Here is an 18,280-nt window from a genome sequence, read left to right as displayed (position 1 = left end):
TGTGTGTGTGTGTGTGTGTGTGTGTGTGTGTGCGCGCGCGCGCGCATGTGTGCACGCGTGCGTGCGTGTATTTCTTGACCTAACTTTTCCTTCTCCGCTCTGTCAATGATTAACCACACTATCCCGACCCTTGTTTCAAAAGGCATTACATAAAGCATTCAAACATCAATAAATCACTAGCATGTTAATGCGGATACATGATGTATCATGACACCATTAAACAAAAATGTTGCTGAGAAGTTTGGCAACTTCAAATCAATGTTTCATTTCCACATGCAGTCAGAAGGTGGTCCTGAGTATGTTATGCCAATGCTAGCTTACATCACTGAAACCTATATTTCCACTGTTGCTTTCAAAGCAAACATGACAGTGAATAGATAAATAGAGGCATGTAGGTGGAAATAAGAGGATTTACATAAGATTTTATGTTATTCCTTTGTAAAAGATGCTACATTTGTTTACAAGAATTAACTATGGTATCACAGGAGTAGGGCTGTGTGATATTAGGGCTGGGTAAAAAAAAATATTCATCAGTGCATTGCAATATGTTTTCTGCCAATTCAATATCGATTCATAAAATCCTGAAATTCATTATTTCCATTGTAATGACGCCCCGCTCTTGTGGGGGCAGTGTGAGTGTCGCCGGAGTGTGATTGACGTTGTTCAAAGACCCCGCTATACCCCCAAACAACGTCTGTTATATATTCATTAAATGGCAACAGTGGTGCGATATAGCGATAGTAGTTACGTCATGTGTGAGCCTCGTGAGTCAGTGTTAAAACACTGCAACAATACGATGAACCTATGTAACCATTTGAGACGACACCACACAGATGTTTTGCAATCTGCTGCTGACGCTAAAGCTGTGGATCACACACAAATGCAGGTTGAAAATACTGCATAAATGTTTTTTACTTTTGTTAAGTTCGGCTCAGGCAAAAATGTGCACTTTTCTGGACTTTAAATTTATTTTAGTTTTAATTTTTATTTAATAAAGGATAATGTAATGGTAAATTGCATTTTGGTGTCTAGAAGTGTTGATGTTTTTGCTGTTGCTTTTTGTATCTGTGAGAAACAGAGAGCTGTAGGAGAGAGAGGGAAAAACAACATGCCGATGCGAGTCTCATTTTATACCCGATGTGTGTGTTGAAGTCATTTTATACATTGCATGTGATACATCAAGTATATTCATATATTCATCCACACCTTAGTTCTGTGTCTGACTTTTCATACCCAAACCGCCTCCAAATGACAGAAATTGACCCTCTTTTGGTTATGGGTTCAAGAACATATTGAGTAGGATGATCAGTGTCAGTGTCTTGTGCTAAATTCCCATGTTCAGTATCACTTTTCAGCTCCTCTATGTTCATTTGTTTGTTTTGGTGCTGAACATTGTGGAGACTCCCCCCTTGGCCACACGGACAGAGGCAAAGCATTATCACATGATGTACACAAAATAAACAGTTAAGCACGATATGAAACACTTGACTTTTTTTTTTTGACGTATTTCGTCATAATGCACAGCATTAGCAATGATGTGATCAGTTTAATATTTATCACAATATCACAAATCTCAAATTTTCACTCACTATTCAAAGACCCCATTAGCCTGTCAGCAATTATGCTTCTTCTCTTAATTTTACTTCACTTTTATAGAAATCAGACTTCGAATTCTGCCTGGTTACTGAGCCAATGATGCAGTTATTTTTCAATCATTTCCAATCTACAAGATGTTTTATGGAACAAGTTTTCCTCTCTTCCCACATTTAAAGGAACAACAGGGATACTTTTGATACACTGATTACCTAATTTAGCCTGTAACATTACAAATATGCCTTGCAGCAGTGCTTCTGCGGACTAACAGCAGGACACACTCACTACTTCTAAACTGGTCACTACTGTGTACATAATCTTTTCTGCTGAGGTTTCATTTTCCTCTGAATCTCATTGCTGTCACACCCGCTTCTCAAACAAGACTGACATCCTCCCTCGTTAGACATTCAGCAGCCACGCAGTAACCTGAACCCCGGGCATACACAGGCACACACCCGCACACACACACTCGTATTCACTCAGGGTGACCCGCTGCCACCACACTCCTATCACAGCCTGTGTACATCCTGTACCATAGTGTGTGTCTGTGTGCACACATGTGCCTCAGCTGCAGCCAACACCAGCCCGGAATCTAATATCCCCCCCATTGGAAACACATGTGGAAGTCTGACAAAAGCCGGCATGTTCCCTGTGCCATGTATGTCAGCAGTCAGTCAGTCTCCATGCTGTCTGTTGCATAGGTTGAGCAGTCTTCTGCAGGGCTGTGTGCTGGAGAAGTGTGGCCTGTCTGCTCTTGTGGTTTCCCTGGAAGGAGCCTGGTGGGTTTTTTTAACGGCATTTAACATTTGTTAAATTACTGTCATTTGTATGTCTTTGGATTATTGTATTTACCATGATTATTGGTTTTCATGGGCTGATGTAAGCCATAATAACAAGTAGAAGAGTCACTTTTGACTGCATCTACATGCTTCCTAAACTGTTATACTGATTCTGCCACAATTTTTAAGGCCTAGTCACAGCAGAAAGTTGAACAGTGAAATTCATCCATGTGTAACATTTAGCTCTAAAAGCTCGGTGTCATAACTTAGTGGCTTCACTGTAGTTGGCAAACTAACAGCTAACATGATAACCAGCTGGCAACATGCTGGTGCTTGTCAATTGTAATTGCCTCCTACTGCAGCACTTACTCCCCACTGGCATTTTGTTCTCAAGATTGTATATCATTTTTTTCAATATATGTGTTGAAGAAGGGCAAAAATGTCTCGAAGCCAGTGGCGCTGCCAAGGGGTGGCACGAGGGGGCATGGCCACCCCGATACAATGAGCCTACATTGACACACCATTCCTGAACGTCCAAATCTGACCCAGCGGGGCACCTAGTGCTTCATATTTTGATGAGTTGGGATGAGAACATGTTGGGAGCCAATAGAAGTGGATGATTCAAAACTGCTAATTTATGATAGCTTCCTTCGTTTTTTAATTTTGGCTGCAGCATAAAAACTCAAAATATCTTTATTTGTCATTTGACATTCTGTTATTTAATGAGAGCTGCTGCCCACACAAGACTTGTAAAAAGTAAATGACTCTTCTGTTAGTTGTCCTTTTTAGATTTTAAGCAGCTACAGCAACATAAATATTTATTCACACAATAATTGCCATTCATGCAAAATGTTGCTAGGCATAAGTGGAAATCAAATGTTCTCTGTAACTGAAGTGTGACCCATTTAAAATGTTGGCCCATATAACACCCGAGTGTGATGGTTATAGGTACCAGACAGGTTTGTTATATTTGAATAAAATTGACATAATGTGTTAGTTTTAGACCAAATAATCCAAAATCATTTTGCTGAGTGTGCAGTGATGACAAAGTTCCTGCAGGGAAAGCAGAGGTAAGCGGCTGCAAGGAGCTTTTCTAACTCAAAATCTTGCACCTTCCCAAAGTGCCAAATTTCCGCCCTGGTCGGAGCAGGCTGGCACTCCTGTTGTTGGCCTCAGAAAGATTGTGGTTGAGCTTTACTCAGCTGCAAGGACGGCCACAAGAGGCTCAAGCCCACCTAACTGAAGCTGTCTCCATTCTCTGTCTACTCATTTGAATGAGTAAATCATTCGCAAACTATTCCTGACGTTTAGTTTTCTCAAGCGGCGACTAATCAGCAGTTGCAGGAAGTAATCGAGTAGCACAAGAAGTTTTTGAAAACCAGCACATTGTGACAATCTGTTTTGGCGCTTTGTCAAATCCCTTCTTTTGTCGCCACCACAAGTTTAAGAGCTAATAGGTGGTGAAAAGCCTGGTTGGAGGCCCAGATGAAGCAGATTATTTTATGAAGAGAGGCAGGAGAGGCATCCCAGCATTAGCATGTGTGCTAGCCAGAGTCGGTCCCAGGGGGGAAACCCAAGTCTGGCCTCGGCGTCCCCACGGACATCCTCTGCCGAGGTTTGCATATCCCTGTTTCGGCTGCTGAAAGTTGTATGTGTGTTCGGGGTTATATGGTCTGTGTGAGTGTGTGCATATGTGTGTGTGTGTGTGTGTGTGTGTGTGTGTGACTGCTGAAAGATTTGTTATTTGTAGCAGTGAATTTTAATGACGTTTGTCAACTCTAATACTTGGAGCTGCCCAGCTGTGGACATGACTGAAGTTTTCTCAGCTTGCTTTGAGTTTATTTAAAGGAAGTGCCGGTTTTCAAGACGACTACTGCAACTTATTCCTGGAATAAATATGTGTTATTTATAGATAGACAGAGATAGAAGCACATAAACAGACACATTTATGTCCTCAGTGTCAGCTCCAGGGTTCTGTTTTTTCCAGGCATTGCAGCAGGAGAGCAGTCACCTGTCAACACTTGTCATTTTTTGGTAACCTGACTACAGGTGACATTTATCATTTTTTCCCATTTTGGACCCATTAGATCTTACTCTAGATTAAACACTTTTTCAAATAAATACAATACTAGCTCAGCTTGTTGCCGCTTCATTAAAGGAGCAACCCTTATTTTTTTACTGTAGTCATTAGAACTAAATTCACCTAAATAATCAAATTGTTTTATTTATTTATTAGAATTATACATTTTATTTTCTTTCTATTCCACACTTCCAGATTTTGTCATGCCTCTGTACTGGCAATAGGTGGCCAGAGACATTATGTTTTTGGGTTGTCCGCCTGTCCATATGTTTGTCTGTCCATCCCATTCTCATGAACTTGATATCTCAAGAATAGAAGAGAGAATTTCCTCTAATTTGGTGCAAACGTCCACTTGGATTCAAGGATGAGCTGAAAGATTTTGTTGGTCAAAGGTCAAGGTTAGTTAGGCCTTGCAACTGTCTCATTCTTGTGTACTCTTTGTCTCCGGAACACCTTGATGGAATTTTTTTAAATCTGGCACAAACAAATTATTGGACTCAATAATGAAATGATTAGATTTTGGTGGTTAAATATCAAAGGTCAAGGTCTTTGTTACCTTGCATCTGTCTCATTCTTGTGAAAGAGACAATGTATCAAGGGAATATCTTTGGCACAAACATCAACTTGGGCTTAACAATTGAGTGATTAAATGATGGTGGTCATAGGGCAAATGTCAAGATCCCTGTGACCACATCTGTCTAATTCTTGTGAACATGATATCTCAAGAGGGGTTTTTTGCAAATTTGGCACAAACATCCACTAAGATTCAAAGATTAACTTTTTAGATTTTGGTGGTCAAAGTCATTGTAACCTTGCATCTTTCTCATTGTCATAAAGACAATATCTCAAGCAGACCTTAAGGGAAATCCTCAATTTATTTAAAAAGTGCATAGTGCCTCCTCAAGCATAATTTTTAGTGTAAAAAATATTAACAACTCAGAACCTTTACCTGTAATAATAATAGAAAAAAAAGAATGAAAACAAGCGTTCCAGTGCCAGTCAGTGGGAACCTGGAGGCACATGTGCCACAGATTACCCTCTGCTGCATAAGGCTGACTGCAAACCCCTGAAACCTAACAGGCTGTGAAACGTTTCCTCGTCAAACTCCGAATCCCATAATTCAGCAGGACGGGCTGACAGCTCCACCTTCTTCTCTTCCCTCTCACCGTCCAGACTCGTCAGCCACCTCCATCCATCCTCAGCTGAGACAGTGTGTTCACAGCTCATCATCATCATGGAGAAAAGACACGGTCAAGTGGCTTCTCCTCTGTCTGTACGCTTTGGCTGTTAGTGTGTGTCCGTGTGTGTGTGTGTGTGTGTGTGTGTGTGTGTGTGTGTGTGTGTGTGTGTGTGTGTGTGTGTGTGTGTGTGTGTGTGTGTGTCCGTGTGTGTGTACTGTGATCAGATATAATGTGTTTATAAAGCGCTGCAGTGTGCCAGCTCTGAGCAGCCAATGTTTCTTTGTGCCAGCGAGGCCTGTCAGATGGTTAACACACATAATTGCTCCCTAATTCTCCCGTCAGTGGCTGCATAATATCTGATTTACAGCTAATGAGCCACATCCCATTCACCAAAGTCCTGCCTACTCTATAACTCTGTCTCACTGCATTGTTCCCTAACCTTTCTTTATTTTCATTCTTTTTTGTTTGAAACTTAATCAACCTGTCTCTGTTTCTGTCCACAGAGAGAGTCTCTAAAAAATGTTGCTCCACATTTTCAACTATGGTACAAAATATTAATTATATGAAAAAAAAGAGTCTACTAAGGGTAAAAAGCGTTAATTAATCATTATTTTAAAGAACGCAAATGTAAGGTCGCACATTTAACTCATTGAGTGCCAGCCATATTATATAATGGAAAGTGGCTTGTGCCAGCTTTTCTGGGCATTTTGAGTCATCTTTCAAGACCCACCAAAAGATGGGGGGGGGGGGGCTTTTGAATGACGTATATATACATCAGTGGCACTCAATGAGTTAAGAACAATACACTATAAAGTGTTCAATTAGAAGAATATGTCACCTGCAGAATTACCATTTCTTTAATCAATCACTCACCATGGGTTGCTTTGAATTCCTGAAGGAACCTTTATTTTGCATGCCTCCACAGTCTATGGAGAATTCAACAAAGGGGAACATTCTTAATGAATTGAAGTAATAAAGGTCCACATTTATTACACAACAGCAAAACTATATAAAAAAATCAGTTTACAAATTCTTCGACAACTCGTGCAGTATAATCCAAGTGCCATTTATCCAGTTGAATGCTCAGTACTTCCAAAACACATGCATGCTTAACTTAACATTACAATTTAAGACACTTGCCACTACGAGAGGTGCGCCCCAAAGCATGTCTGAGGACACGCATGCATATGAGCCTTGTTTTAGCAGAGTTCAAAACTGTGCGCAAACAAACACATGCTACCGGGCCTGTTTGTACCAATGTGTTTTAAATAGTGATATTTCAGCAAAAATGCATGTGTTTGGAAAGCACTGAGATGACTGTATAAATTAGATTTGGGTTATACGGTCTCATACTGGTGATTAAGGGTGCCTCGGTGCGTTGCGGTGTTGCGGGGGTCAACCCACAGGTGGGTCCCATGGGTTGACCCACGGGTCAGGCGTTTTGGGTAATCTTGAATGAAAATATTGCGGGTTTTGGGCAGGAAGGTCATTGAGTGACAAAGCAGCGTTCTGAGTCAGTTATTAATTCTACAGAAACAATGTGCAATCGCTCACCTTCTACCTTCTCTTTCCCTCTCTCTGTCTCTCTCACAGCAAGCAGCTTTATCATCAGTGCTACTGCACTCAGGCTTTCCGCTATCTGTCTGTTGAAGTTGGACATATTTAAATTTTGCGGGCATAATGTTAGATAAAGATTATTCCCTATGAGAAAATGTAGGCCTGACACCGTGTCCTAACAGCAAGCAAGTGCTTCTCTGTCCACGCTGAATCCGTTAAATATGCACTTCTGTTACGTCATGTTAACAAACCACATTGGTTATCAGCTGTGCACTCAGGGGTCTGGGGCAGTTGTCCACTATTTGCACTCACCTGAGGAGGAATTGTTTTTTTGTTTTTCTTAGGTACTGCAGTAACATACCACTGAATGTGTACTTTTGACGACAATTTTTTATGACGTCTTAGATGTAATTGCACGTGGCACCGCAGCCAGCTGAACAATCTTCATGACTGACTCTCCCCTAAATGGAGGAGTTTCTCTCCACATCATGCAACACAGAGCAGGACTGAGCATGAATGCTAATTGAATTGTGTATTACACCTCATTTTTCACCTGGTTGTAGGAGCACTTCATTTGTGTCTGTTGGAGCTCTAATCTAGCTCACTGCTGCTTGTGTGGAAACTGTACAGCCTACCATGGTAAACGGGGAAAATAGGTCAGGCACAGTGCTTTAAGGAGACAACATTTAGGTAATGTCTCCCTGGCCACTCTTAACAATTTTAGAGAAATGAAATTTTTTGCAGAAGCATAACTTCAGAAATCATACAGAAATGTGACTTTTACATCAATTTTATCTCAGCTGTTTCAGACAGATTCTCATACAGTTTTTGCTGTAAATGTTGGGGAAAATAAAAATAATGCAGCCACGCACATATTGTTTAATACCCAGTCTGATAGGTTCATAAGTTTCAGCGGCAGACCAAACAGCAATTTTTGCTGCCGTAATTGCTCAATTTATGAACCAATGCTTAGATATGAGAAGTATTGTGCTCGTATTTATGCCAAAACAAGTAGACTTATCAGATTTGGGGGCCAGGACAATTATAAATGCAATACTTTTCATTCTGAAGGATTTATTTTTAAAGAGATCGGGTGATATTTTGTGATGGTTGAAAAGATCTGTCGAGGCTCTCGCGAATACTGAAATCCCTGTCCAAAGAAAAGCCTGCAGTTTACTGACTCGTATGTCTTTATTTTTCTTGTGGATGTGTTCAGTATTTGTACACCTCTATGTGCAGTGGATAATGTTTGCATGTACCATAGCTACACCTGAATGCACGCTTGCACTTCTGCATACTGTATATTAAGCATTAGTGAATGCACAGCTTGATCTGAACTTTAGTGCCACGGTAACAGTGCCTCCCCTTGTGCTGCAATGAGTCCATGAGACAAGACTATCATGGAAGAGGCATGAGGTTCAGGACCTCTCCGATTACTTTTGCTAGAGTTCTCCAAACCTATTTAAGTCCCTGGCACAATAAAACTGCTGCTTTAACAGACTGTCTCCAACCGTCGAGCATTGAGTTGATCTTGGCTGTTTTCTGCTGTTGTGGGCAAACAGGGAGGATGTATAATGAGGATGAGATGCACAGAGGTCACGCAAATGAGTAATGCTCTCACAACCATACAGAGAAAGTGTGTGTGATGGGATTCAGCTTGGATTTTTACATGTGTATGAAAGCAGCCAGTCAAGGGATGTTTTAGTGAGGTCATGATATAGAAAGTTAATAAGAAGAGTATATTTAAATATTACATAAATGGCTTGTCAAATGTAGTCTGCAGCAAAGAAGCCAAACTCGAATATTCTGTATTGTGTGTTAATTGTGTGACATCAACATTTATTTGCCCACAGACATTTGAAGGCCAGCAACACTGTAGCAGTTTGACTTCAGTCGTCAGTTTTTTCCTTCTATCAATTCCAGTCATTTTTATTTTAATATTAGAAGTCTATAAACCAAAAATGATACAATCCAACAGTTGCCCTAAATCACATGTGGATGCAGGGCTGGATAATTCCTAAAGAAGGCCTCAGAAAAAACACTGAACTCTGTGTTTCCCATGTTAGTTTGGTAATAAGTGAGATATATTCAAATTTTTAAAGTCTGTGTTCAACAATAATAATGTCCTCGTTAGGGTTGCAACAGTTTGAGATTTTCTTGGTACGATAGCCGTCTTAGAATATATTGTGGCTCATCACAGTCAGAAGGGTTAGTGTTGGTTGAATATTGATTGATTCATTCATTGTCATTGTAAGGCAAACATTCACTTATAGGTCAATAGCCATAGTGTGGAATATATGAATGAATAATATAATTAAGTCTTTGGATAGATGTAGGCGTAAAAAGTCTCCCTTTTGAAAATAACTAAAATAAGGTGAGATTTTCAATCCAGTTGCTTTTTTTTTTTTTTTTTTTTTAATATTGTAAAGAAGCAAATGTACACAGTATGATAACTGTCAACTTTCATATCACTGTATACCTTAAAACTGGTCCCCAAATGGACATTGAAAACGTGTTGCTTGCTTTAGTCATTCTTGTAGTTCATACTGGCCTATAAAGGGATACTTCCCAATTTTTTTCTCACATCATATGGCAGAGTTTCATTGGCTCTCTTTTGTATCGCCTACTAGCCATGCCACCACCACTGACACAAAGAGCAAAGAAGGGGATCATCCCCCTCTGTCTCTCTCAGACTCAAACCAAACTCCAATCATACTGTAAAACTAGGCAGTGCTGATCGAATATAAACCAAGATGCTTATCTCTGCTTCGATGTTTTAAGAAACGTGCGTTAGCTTACGGTTTACTGTATTATAAGATTGTTTGTTATCAGTCGGCACCATTATGTCAAACGGCCAAGCCTATCAGAGGAAGTGCTTACTTGTCTGATGCAGCACAGTGCATTCTGGTAGTTGTAGGTTTTCTACCTCTTGAGCAAAAGTGTCCTTTTTTTCTGTTTTCTGTGGTCATGTAGCAATAATTTCAAAAGTATTTGCATCTTTCTACTGCGGAAATTGACTAATTTTTCATGATGACTCTAAGGGTGAAATACTTTTTTAAGTGTGCAGATAAACTGGTCTTTCAAACCGGAAAATGTTCAAATTATTCATTTTCTCAAGAAAAGTTTGACTCAAACATTTGAATTGTAATTGGAGTCTAAGATCAAAAAGTGTGAGCAGCTATACTAAAATATCACCCCTGACAATCTGCAGGACTCTTTGAGCTTTGGCATCTTCCATCTGTCTTTGGCTTTCCTTTGGATACAGCACAATATGTCTAATTTTTTAAATTCTTTATTAATTGATTCTTGATGCCATTTGGAACCACTGACACAAAATCAGAAGGTGCCGTTTTAACCTACTACAGAACTGTGAGAGGACTTTCGATACTGCATTGACCTGTATAGAGTGAACACGATACCTGCTAGCCTCCAATATCATTTCAATATCCAAATCAACCAAAGCTCATCCATCAAGATATTAAAAAGTTTTTCTGTCTGAGCCAGTCTTCCAGAATGCTTCAAAGCGTGACAGGATGTCTGGCTCTCGTCACGTGTGTGGCGACGGAGCTATTTCAGAGCAAAACCCACCAACCTGCTGCAGCCAGCGCTAGCTCTGCACAAAATGAGCAGGAAGAGCGAAAGATAATATATTTGATTTTATGTGTTTTGGGAGGAGAGAATGTTAGTGTGACTCCATATATTAAACATAAACCCATTTCAAGCTAATTGAATACAAATACAGGGTCAGGGTATAAAATAAGAAAAGTGGGCACAGGGACATATCAGGTATTAATGTTAACTGTTATATTTTTCCTCCTAGTAGGTGAGATATTCTGTGTCCAGACTATTATAAGAAGTGAGGCCCCTAACATATTTTTCTTGGACAGGGCCCACACACTGCACACACACCACATGCACACACATCCTCGGTGGAAGCTCAGCATGCTCGGAGAGGAAAGGTGGACGTTTTCGGGGTGCGGGGGCTACATTATACTATAGTAGCGGCTTTTATGAGACAGACAACACGCCTGGCTCCAGCGGGAAAACCTCATGATGGACAGGCACTTTACCTGAGCCAAGAGCGGGCGGGCCGGGAGGAGGGAAAATGAAATAAAATCAATACTCGAACATAACTTTTTAAATAAACATTTGCACTCCACGGACATTGTTGGCAGTGGGAGCCAGTAACCTGTCCCTATTGGTGGAACTCAACACCAGAGCGTTCGCGGAGCACTGGCTCCCATCGAGGTGATGGCTACTGGCAAGATGTGACGTGAATAGCAGGCTATGTTCTGTTTATCCAAGGTAAAAGAGGAGAGAGAGAGAGGGAAAAAGAGGGAGACTCAAATCCTGAGGCTGCTCTTTCCCTCAGCAAGGCTTTTCACAGGTTGTTGATCTCGCTAAAAGCTGCCTGAACCTCTGCAGGAGTGATGTCTGCCCACTTTAAGCTACAATTCCCCACCAGGAGCGAGAAATAAGATTAAACTGCAGCAGCAGTCATGTTCTTCCCCTGAACCAAAGTGTGATTCAAGTTCAGATTTTTGGTTTGTCTCGAGGATAGAGGTGTATTTTAAACAGCAGAGATACCAGACCAACAAGTCATCAATTTAGGGGGTAAACAATGTTTAAACAGCTTATTCCCATTTTCAATGGTGATCATGGGCCAGGCGTGGTGACTTAGTAAAAGTCCAGATTTTTATGAATTCAAAGTGGACCTATTGTGATTATTTTTATTGCTTGACCCAAATGATTCAGTTTTTAATTTAGGGATTCAGATATTCTTTTTTTTTTGCAGAGGACGAATGTCAGTTCATTGTTTAGGGGAAAAACTTCAAATGAAATCCATCTTAAATCTTTGGTTTGTTGGAGTTGCTATGCTCTGCTTCTGTTTCAAAGAGTTTTGTCAAGTTTTTCTGAGTAGTTTGCAGATCTATAATAATTTGTCCATGATAAATAAAATTGTCACAAGTTGTATAATGTTACAAAAAGTGCAAGGGAAGGTCATTGAACTCAACACCTTGGGTGTTTTGAATAACTTAAATCAGTCCCCCCAGGATTTTACAATGTTGCCTTTGTAACAGTTTGAATAATGTGAAATCAGGCAGTCTCTCTGTGAATTCTGCACGGCTTTGTAATTTTTGGTTAAATTAACACAACTTTACCACAACTTTGACTCATTTCATTGTACAGTATTTTGGTCTGCTCAGACCTTTTCTTTCTCTCTCTGTTTATCATGATACTAGGGGGTTTATTGACTGAATGAAGCCATCTCGGTGCTGGTGCGAGCAGCACTGGAACATTTACAAGTGAGCCCCCCTCATAGCTTACCCCCAGTGAAGCCCTGTCCTGCAGCTCAGCACCGGCAAGCAGAAATAGGAAATATTGATCCTAAAAAAAATAAATTAAAAAATGCTATCATTCTCTGCACCTCACAACAACTTTTCATGTGCTGAACAGCATTCTGGGAAATGCTGGATATCAGAGATGCAGGTTTGGGGAAGGTGGGCACACTTCATGTCAAATTAATGGCTGGTATGCAGGGAGAATTGCAGACTGATGAGCAGTGTAAGAGGATCTGAGGGGCAGTTTTCCTTAAAACAATAATAGACAGTCTGAGACCAACAGGCCGCAGGATAGGCTGGGTGGCCCGGCCTGGCTGCTGCTGTTGCCCTGAGCTGGCCCAGGTGCTGCTGACTGTGGTGGAAAAGACCTCTCACTCTACTTACAGCTGGCTGGACACACACACACACACACACACACACACACACACACACACACACACACACACACACACACACACACACACACACACACACACACACACACACACACACACAGCTGGTTCCTGCAGTGGCCCAGCTGCTGCAGCTGGATGGACTGGGTCACAGTGAAACACCTGGAGGCAGACTCAGTCAGGCTGCAGTGAGAATCAGACTGACCTGGGAATGTGGAAATCAATCTGGATCATATTTCACACGTTTAAGCTGTTGAATGTGAACTTTGATTGTATTTGTTATGCTGAAAAGAAACATGCGGGATACTTTATTGATCCTAACAGGAAACCACTTTATAAGGCAGCAACATTCGCAATCAGACACGACAGAAGACATCTAGACATAGAACACACACATCTTAAAAACTAAGGACAAAAGCGAATATAAATTGCTAAAGGAACCCAAATCATATTCATGAAGCAATAAAAACAATACATAATGCCTTATAAAAATAAAACAAAAAAACTTGGTATGTAATACGCAATATGGCTTATCTAAAAACAGTATAATAAAAGTATAGACATATTCCCGAAAATATAATGTGTAAAAATTAAAAATAGAAATATACAAATGTGAAAAATTTATATATAATTTTGTATAATTGTCAATAAATTGTCAAACTTTCTGATTGCATCCCTTGAAAAACTCTTAGGAGTAAATGTGAAGCAAAAAAGATGCAGTACAAAATTAGAGCTATAGTGAAATGATACTTAACACCTTAATATGACCAAATTCCTTTCACCTTCGATTGCATCAAAGTATCTGGATAATGATCACCACATATAAGCCCAGGGCACGTTGATGACATGTGTCCATCAGTTATATGTCTGATGCCGATCTAGTCACTACAGCCAATTTTTTACGAGTTTTGGGCCAAAACTTCCTCCTCTGTGCACCGGTCATTGTTTTCAGTTTGATTAGCAACTTAAGACACAAAAATGCAGTTAAGAGACAAAGTCTACCACCAGATTGTTTCACAAGTCGCCATCTAATAAAACCAACGAAAAGCTAAATCGTCATCAGACAATAGCCAGTATGTTCTAAGACTGAATTTCGGGTGAGTGCTCTGCCTCGTTTGCTCTCCTGTTTACCTGCATGTCTATTCAGACATGATTACACAGATATCTGTTTGTGTGCAAAAGTCGCTGTTGATAATATTTTGATTATAAATCTTTATATGATAATTTTTTTAAAAAAAAATTGGCTTTTGCCTTTATTATTCATAGGACAGTACAAGCGTTAAAGGGGGAGAGAGAGAGGATGACATGCAGCAAAGGGCCAGCGGTCGGAGGCAAACCCACAGCTGCCGCCGCGAGGACACGGCCTCTGCACATGCGGCGCCCGCTCTACCAGGTGAGCCAACGGACGCCCCTTATATGACAGTATTAGTGCCATTTGCATGGAGATACTATTTATCAATGTTAGACTCTGTGTTGGACTTTCTTATTACTCATTACTCTTTTCAGAAGTAATCTTATTACTTTACATAGTACTCCCTATGAACAGTTATTTGTTGTATTGCTTTTCTATTACGCCCAAAAAAATGAGTAACTGCATCCTTTTTCCTCAAAATTCAGACTTTGCACGTCCATCTAGGGATACACAATTATGTCAGTGTGTCATCAGTATCGGCAGATATTGGCTTTAAAATGAAATATCAAAATGGGCAGCTGTCTTCAGGTGATAGCACAAACTGATAAATATACATATTTTTTAATCAACAAAGTCGACAGGAACAAAAGATCAACCCTAAGTTGAAGTACTTTTCTTTTTTGCACAATGAATGAGTATGACATACGTTTATTTATACGTTTATTCCTTCATTTGCTGGTAAGAGGATGCATAATATGATTTTAATTTCACTACAGAAGTGACTTGTTGAGCACTAAAACTAGGAGGGGATTAAAGTTGATATATTGATATCGGTATCAATTATTTGCCAAATGGGTTGTTTTTATATCAGCATGTCAGATATTAGTTAACAATCCACTATCGTGCATTCCTACGATTTTCCCAAGGTTTTGTTTGAAAAACAGAGAGTCAATTGTGGAGATAGGCAACGTTTTATCCATCACATATCCATCCACATACTTCATTTCAGTTCTTTATAAAATCCAGTTTTGGTTGTTTAAAGCTATTGTGGGGCTACAGGCATCCTCCACAGCAGGCCCACCTTTGGTGTAAGTCCTTTAGGTTGTATTCATTTAACATTCATTGTTGTATTTCACGTCAGTAGTGAGACGATAACAGAAGTAACAGTTTTTGTTTTACTGCAACATAATTGTACTCCAATTTTATTAGCAGTTCATTATGCTACTTATTAATGGAAAAAAAGTAATATTATTGCTAACACTGCTCCTGACATCACGGACACATTTTCACATGCAACACATCTTTAAGTTTTATTACCACACAAAAGTTGCTTAAAAAGGATCCAAAAATATTTAAAAACAGCCAAGTGTCTTCAATTTCAAGGGTTAATCAATTGCGCTTCCATAATTAAAGCTAATTAAGACTCTCTCTATGTTTTCTCCACGTGTATGTGTGCAAGTGTGTGTGACCACAGTTTTGAGTGACTAGCTGTCCTGTGTTGTTTGATTTGATTTAGCTATTTAATTTAGCATTTTTAGACACTCTGGGCCAATCAGCTGGCCTAATATTTGGCTAGCCAATACTGAAGCCAGAATAGGACAGTTTTGACTAATGAAAGGGCTGAAGCTGTACTCGCAGCAGTGCACACGTGTGTTGGCGGGCTTGACAGGATCATGCATAAAGATTGAGAAAGAACCAGGATATTTGCTTTCTCAATTTTACCCCCCCCCCTCCCCAACCCTTTTGCGTCTGTTACTGGAAGTAAGGGCAGGGTGTGTGTTTTAGTCTGAGGCCAGACACCGCTGTGAATCAGTGTTGTGGAGATAGATGACACTGCTCATGGACATGCTTCCTCTGCGGTCAGCGCACACACTTGAGAAGACACCAAATAAACAGTGAACAAATCGTTACCAGAAACATTTCTTTAGATTTACTTAACATCGTCAATTCCTGACTGCTCAGGATACAAACAGCCACCTGTTTCACTCAGAGTTGATGCAGTTTGATCTCAAACAGCACCAGCTTCACTCTGTGTGTGCTACATTAGAGGGAAAATATCCATAAATCTCTCAAAACACCATGTTCCATTGAGTCTTTTCTCATTAGCTGCCTCACATCCGAACGTGTAAACACACCTGTCACATGGGATGATCACTATGGAGATCATGACAGTGGATATATAAGTCTGTCTTCTCCAGGAAAAGTAGAGCAAGCAGAAAAAGGGAGATTTAACTGAGATGTAAATGTGATTAATAGAAATGTCAGACTTGAATTGTTTGGACTGAAATGCCAAGAACAGCTGCGAAAACCAGGCTGGTCGAGCGAGCGAGCGAGCGAGCGAGCGAGCGAGCGTGTGTGTGTGTGTGTGTGTGTGTGTGTGTGTGTGTGTGTGTGTGTGTGTGTGTGTGTGTGTGTGTGTGTGTGTGTGTGTGTGTGTGTGTGTGTATGTGTATGTGTATGTAGCTGTTTAAAGAAAGTGTGTTGCCCTTAAGCAAGGCACTCAACCTGCTCTTACTGTTCAGGACTGTGGTTACTGGGTAGTTCCCAGGTGTGAATGCGCAGAACTGTGTGAGTGTGAAGGAAAGTGGAATGAAGCATATTGTTTTTGAGGGGAGGTCCACTTGTCCTGGTGACAGAGGCGCAGAGGAGCACAGTGGCTAAGACACAGGTGTCAATGGGTTGTCATTACTCATTTATTTGCACTTTTTTCACACTTTTTTCATCAGCATCACTTTGTTTGCGTTCTTGATAGCACCTTTCAAAATAGTGTTTAAAGTGCTTTTAAAAATTAAACTAATACATCCCCACCCTCAATCAAGTGTTGATAAAAACAGGACTGGACTACATTATTGACAAAAGGCAAGACATTTTTTTGTGCTGCATTTTTCATTACTGTAATTATTTTATCCATGTAACGGATAAACCTGGCTGTGGCAGACTAATGCAAGAGTGTAAACTTGGGACCTTTTCCTGATTCACTGGCACAAAAGGGGGAACAAATAATAATAAAAACAAAATAAACAACAAAAAAACCTGTTGGTATCAGCTATCGGCCAAATTGTCATTTTTAAATATCTAACACCTAACAAAAATGAAAATGTAGATAATTAGCTAAATGGACCTATGTTGAAAAAGAAACTTAAGTTGCAGTGGTTGTTTTTTTTTTTTCATTTCAAGGATTTCAGGATGTTTCTAGGATTTTAGGGACTTGGCAAGAACCTCTGTTGGGGGGTGGCACCCTATCAAGGGCCAGGTTTGGCCTGCAGGCTGTAATTTGAGTAGGGTTTGCATCTTTGTCACCTTTTTCATCCCTTCTTATGGTTTGATATTTTGATTTGATTTTTCTGCAGTTCTGCAGTTGGCAGGACAAATTGTTGAAGAAATAATGAGCGGGGCTGACTCACTGTGTCATATCTGGCTCTATTAATACATTAATGGTCCAGCCCTGTGAATCACAGAGATGACATCCAGCCAAATTTTACAGCGAACTGAAAGACCTTGGTTAATATTAAAATTATGGTCAAATATAACCTTCGTCTTCAGTCAAAGTTTAGTAAAAGTTAAAAACTTACTTGGAGTTGAGAACTGCACCTGGATTCACAGAATTAATATCTGCTGTAGGGAAAGTGATATGGTACATCCACATTTTAGTGTTGAAAGCATCTTGCATCTCCATTTAAAAGCATAAAACCTTTTTCATAAAACTGAATTATAGCAGGTGGATTATTTAATATAAATGTTAACCCTTTGAAACCTCAGCAAATTGGTGTAATTTTATTCAAAAACATGAGTCAAACGCAGTGAGTAACAAAATAAGAAATGAGTCCATTATTTTACAGTACTAAACAGCTATGAAGTCCATGTTGACAGGGTAAAGCAATTCTTACCAGACTGTTTTCATTTGTTGTCAAATTACAGCAAAAACTGCATGGGACCAGCATTAAGTTGGAATGTCTGTTAAGAGGACACTCGTGGGTACCCATAGAATCCATTTTCATTTAGATATCTTGAGGTCAGAGGTCAGGGGACCCCTGTGAAATGGCAATGCCATTTTTCCATCGCCATAATTTAGCCTGACTTTGGAACGTTATTCTGCCCCCTTACTCAGAAGCTAGCGTCACATGGTTGGTACCAATGGATACCAATGATCGAGTTTCAGAAGAAACCAATATCATCACTTTAGCTTTGAAACTCAGCCTGGTACGGACCTCAAACACAATGCAA

The 18,280-nt window shown here is 40.0% G+C and overlaps 1 protein-coding gene across 1 annotated transcript in view; it reads left to right on the top strand.

Annotated features, from left to right (window-relative positions):
- Positions 1 to 18,280, top strand: part of LOC148186363 (uncharacterized) — a 77,832-nt gene that overhangs the window by 6,183 nt on the left and 53,369 nt on the right. The window contains exon 3 of the mRNA XM_088070085.1: positions 14,191 to 14,317. Within this exon, the coding sequence (XP_087926211.1) occupies positions 14,191 to 14,317 (127 nt within the window). The remainder of the gene's footprint in view (positions 1 to 14,190; positions 14,318 to 18,280) is intronic.

The sequence above is a fragment of the Plectropomus leopardus genome, chromosome 19, assembly GCF_026936395.1.
Source record: "Plectropomus leopardus strain MGB_pleo_1.0 chromosome 19, ASM2693639v1, whole genome shotgun sequence".
In the NCBI taxonomy this organism is placed as follows: Eukaryota; Metazoa; Chordata; class Actinopteri; order Perciformes; family Serranidae; genus Plectropomus; species Plectropomus leopardus.
Note: the sequence above shows the minus strand (reverse complement) of the source record. Positions and strands in the feature narration are given on the sequence as shown.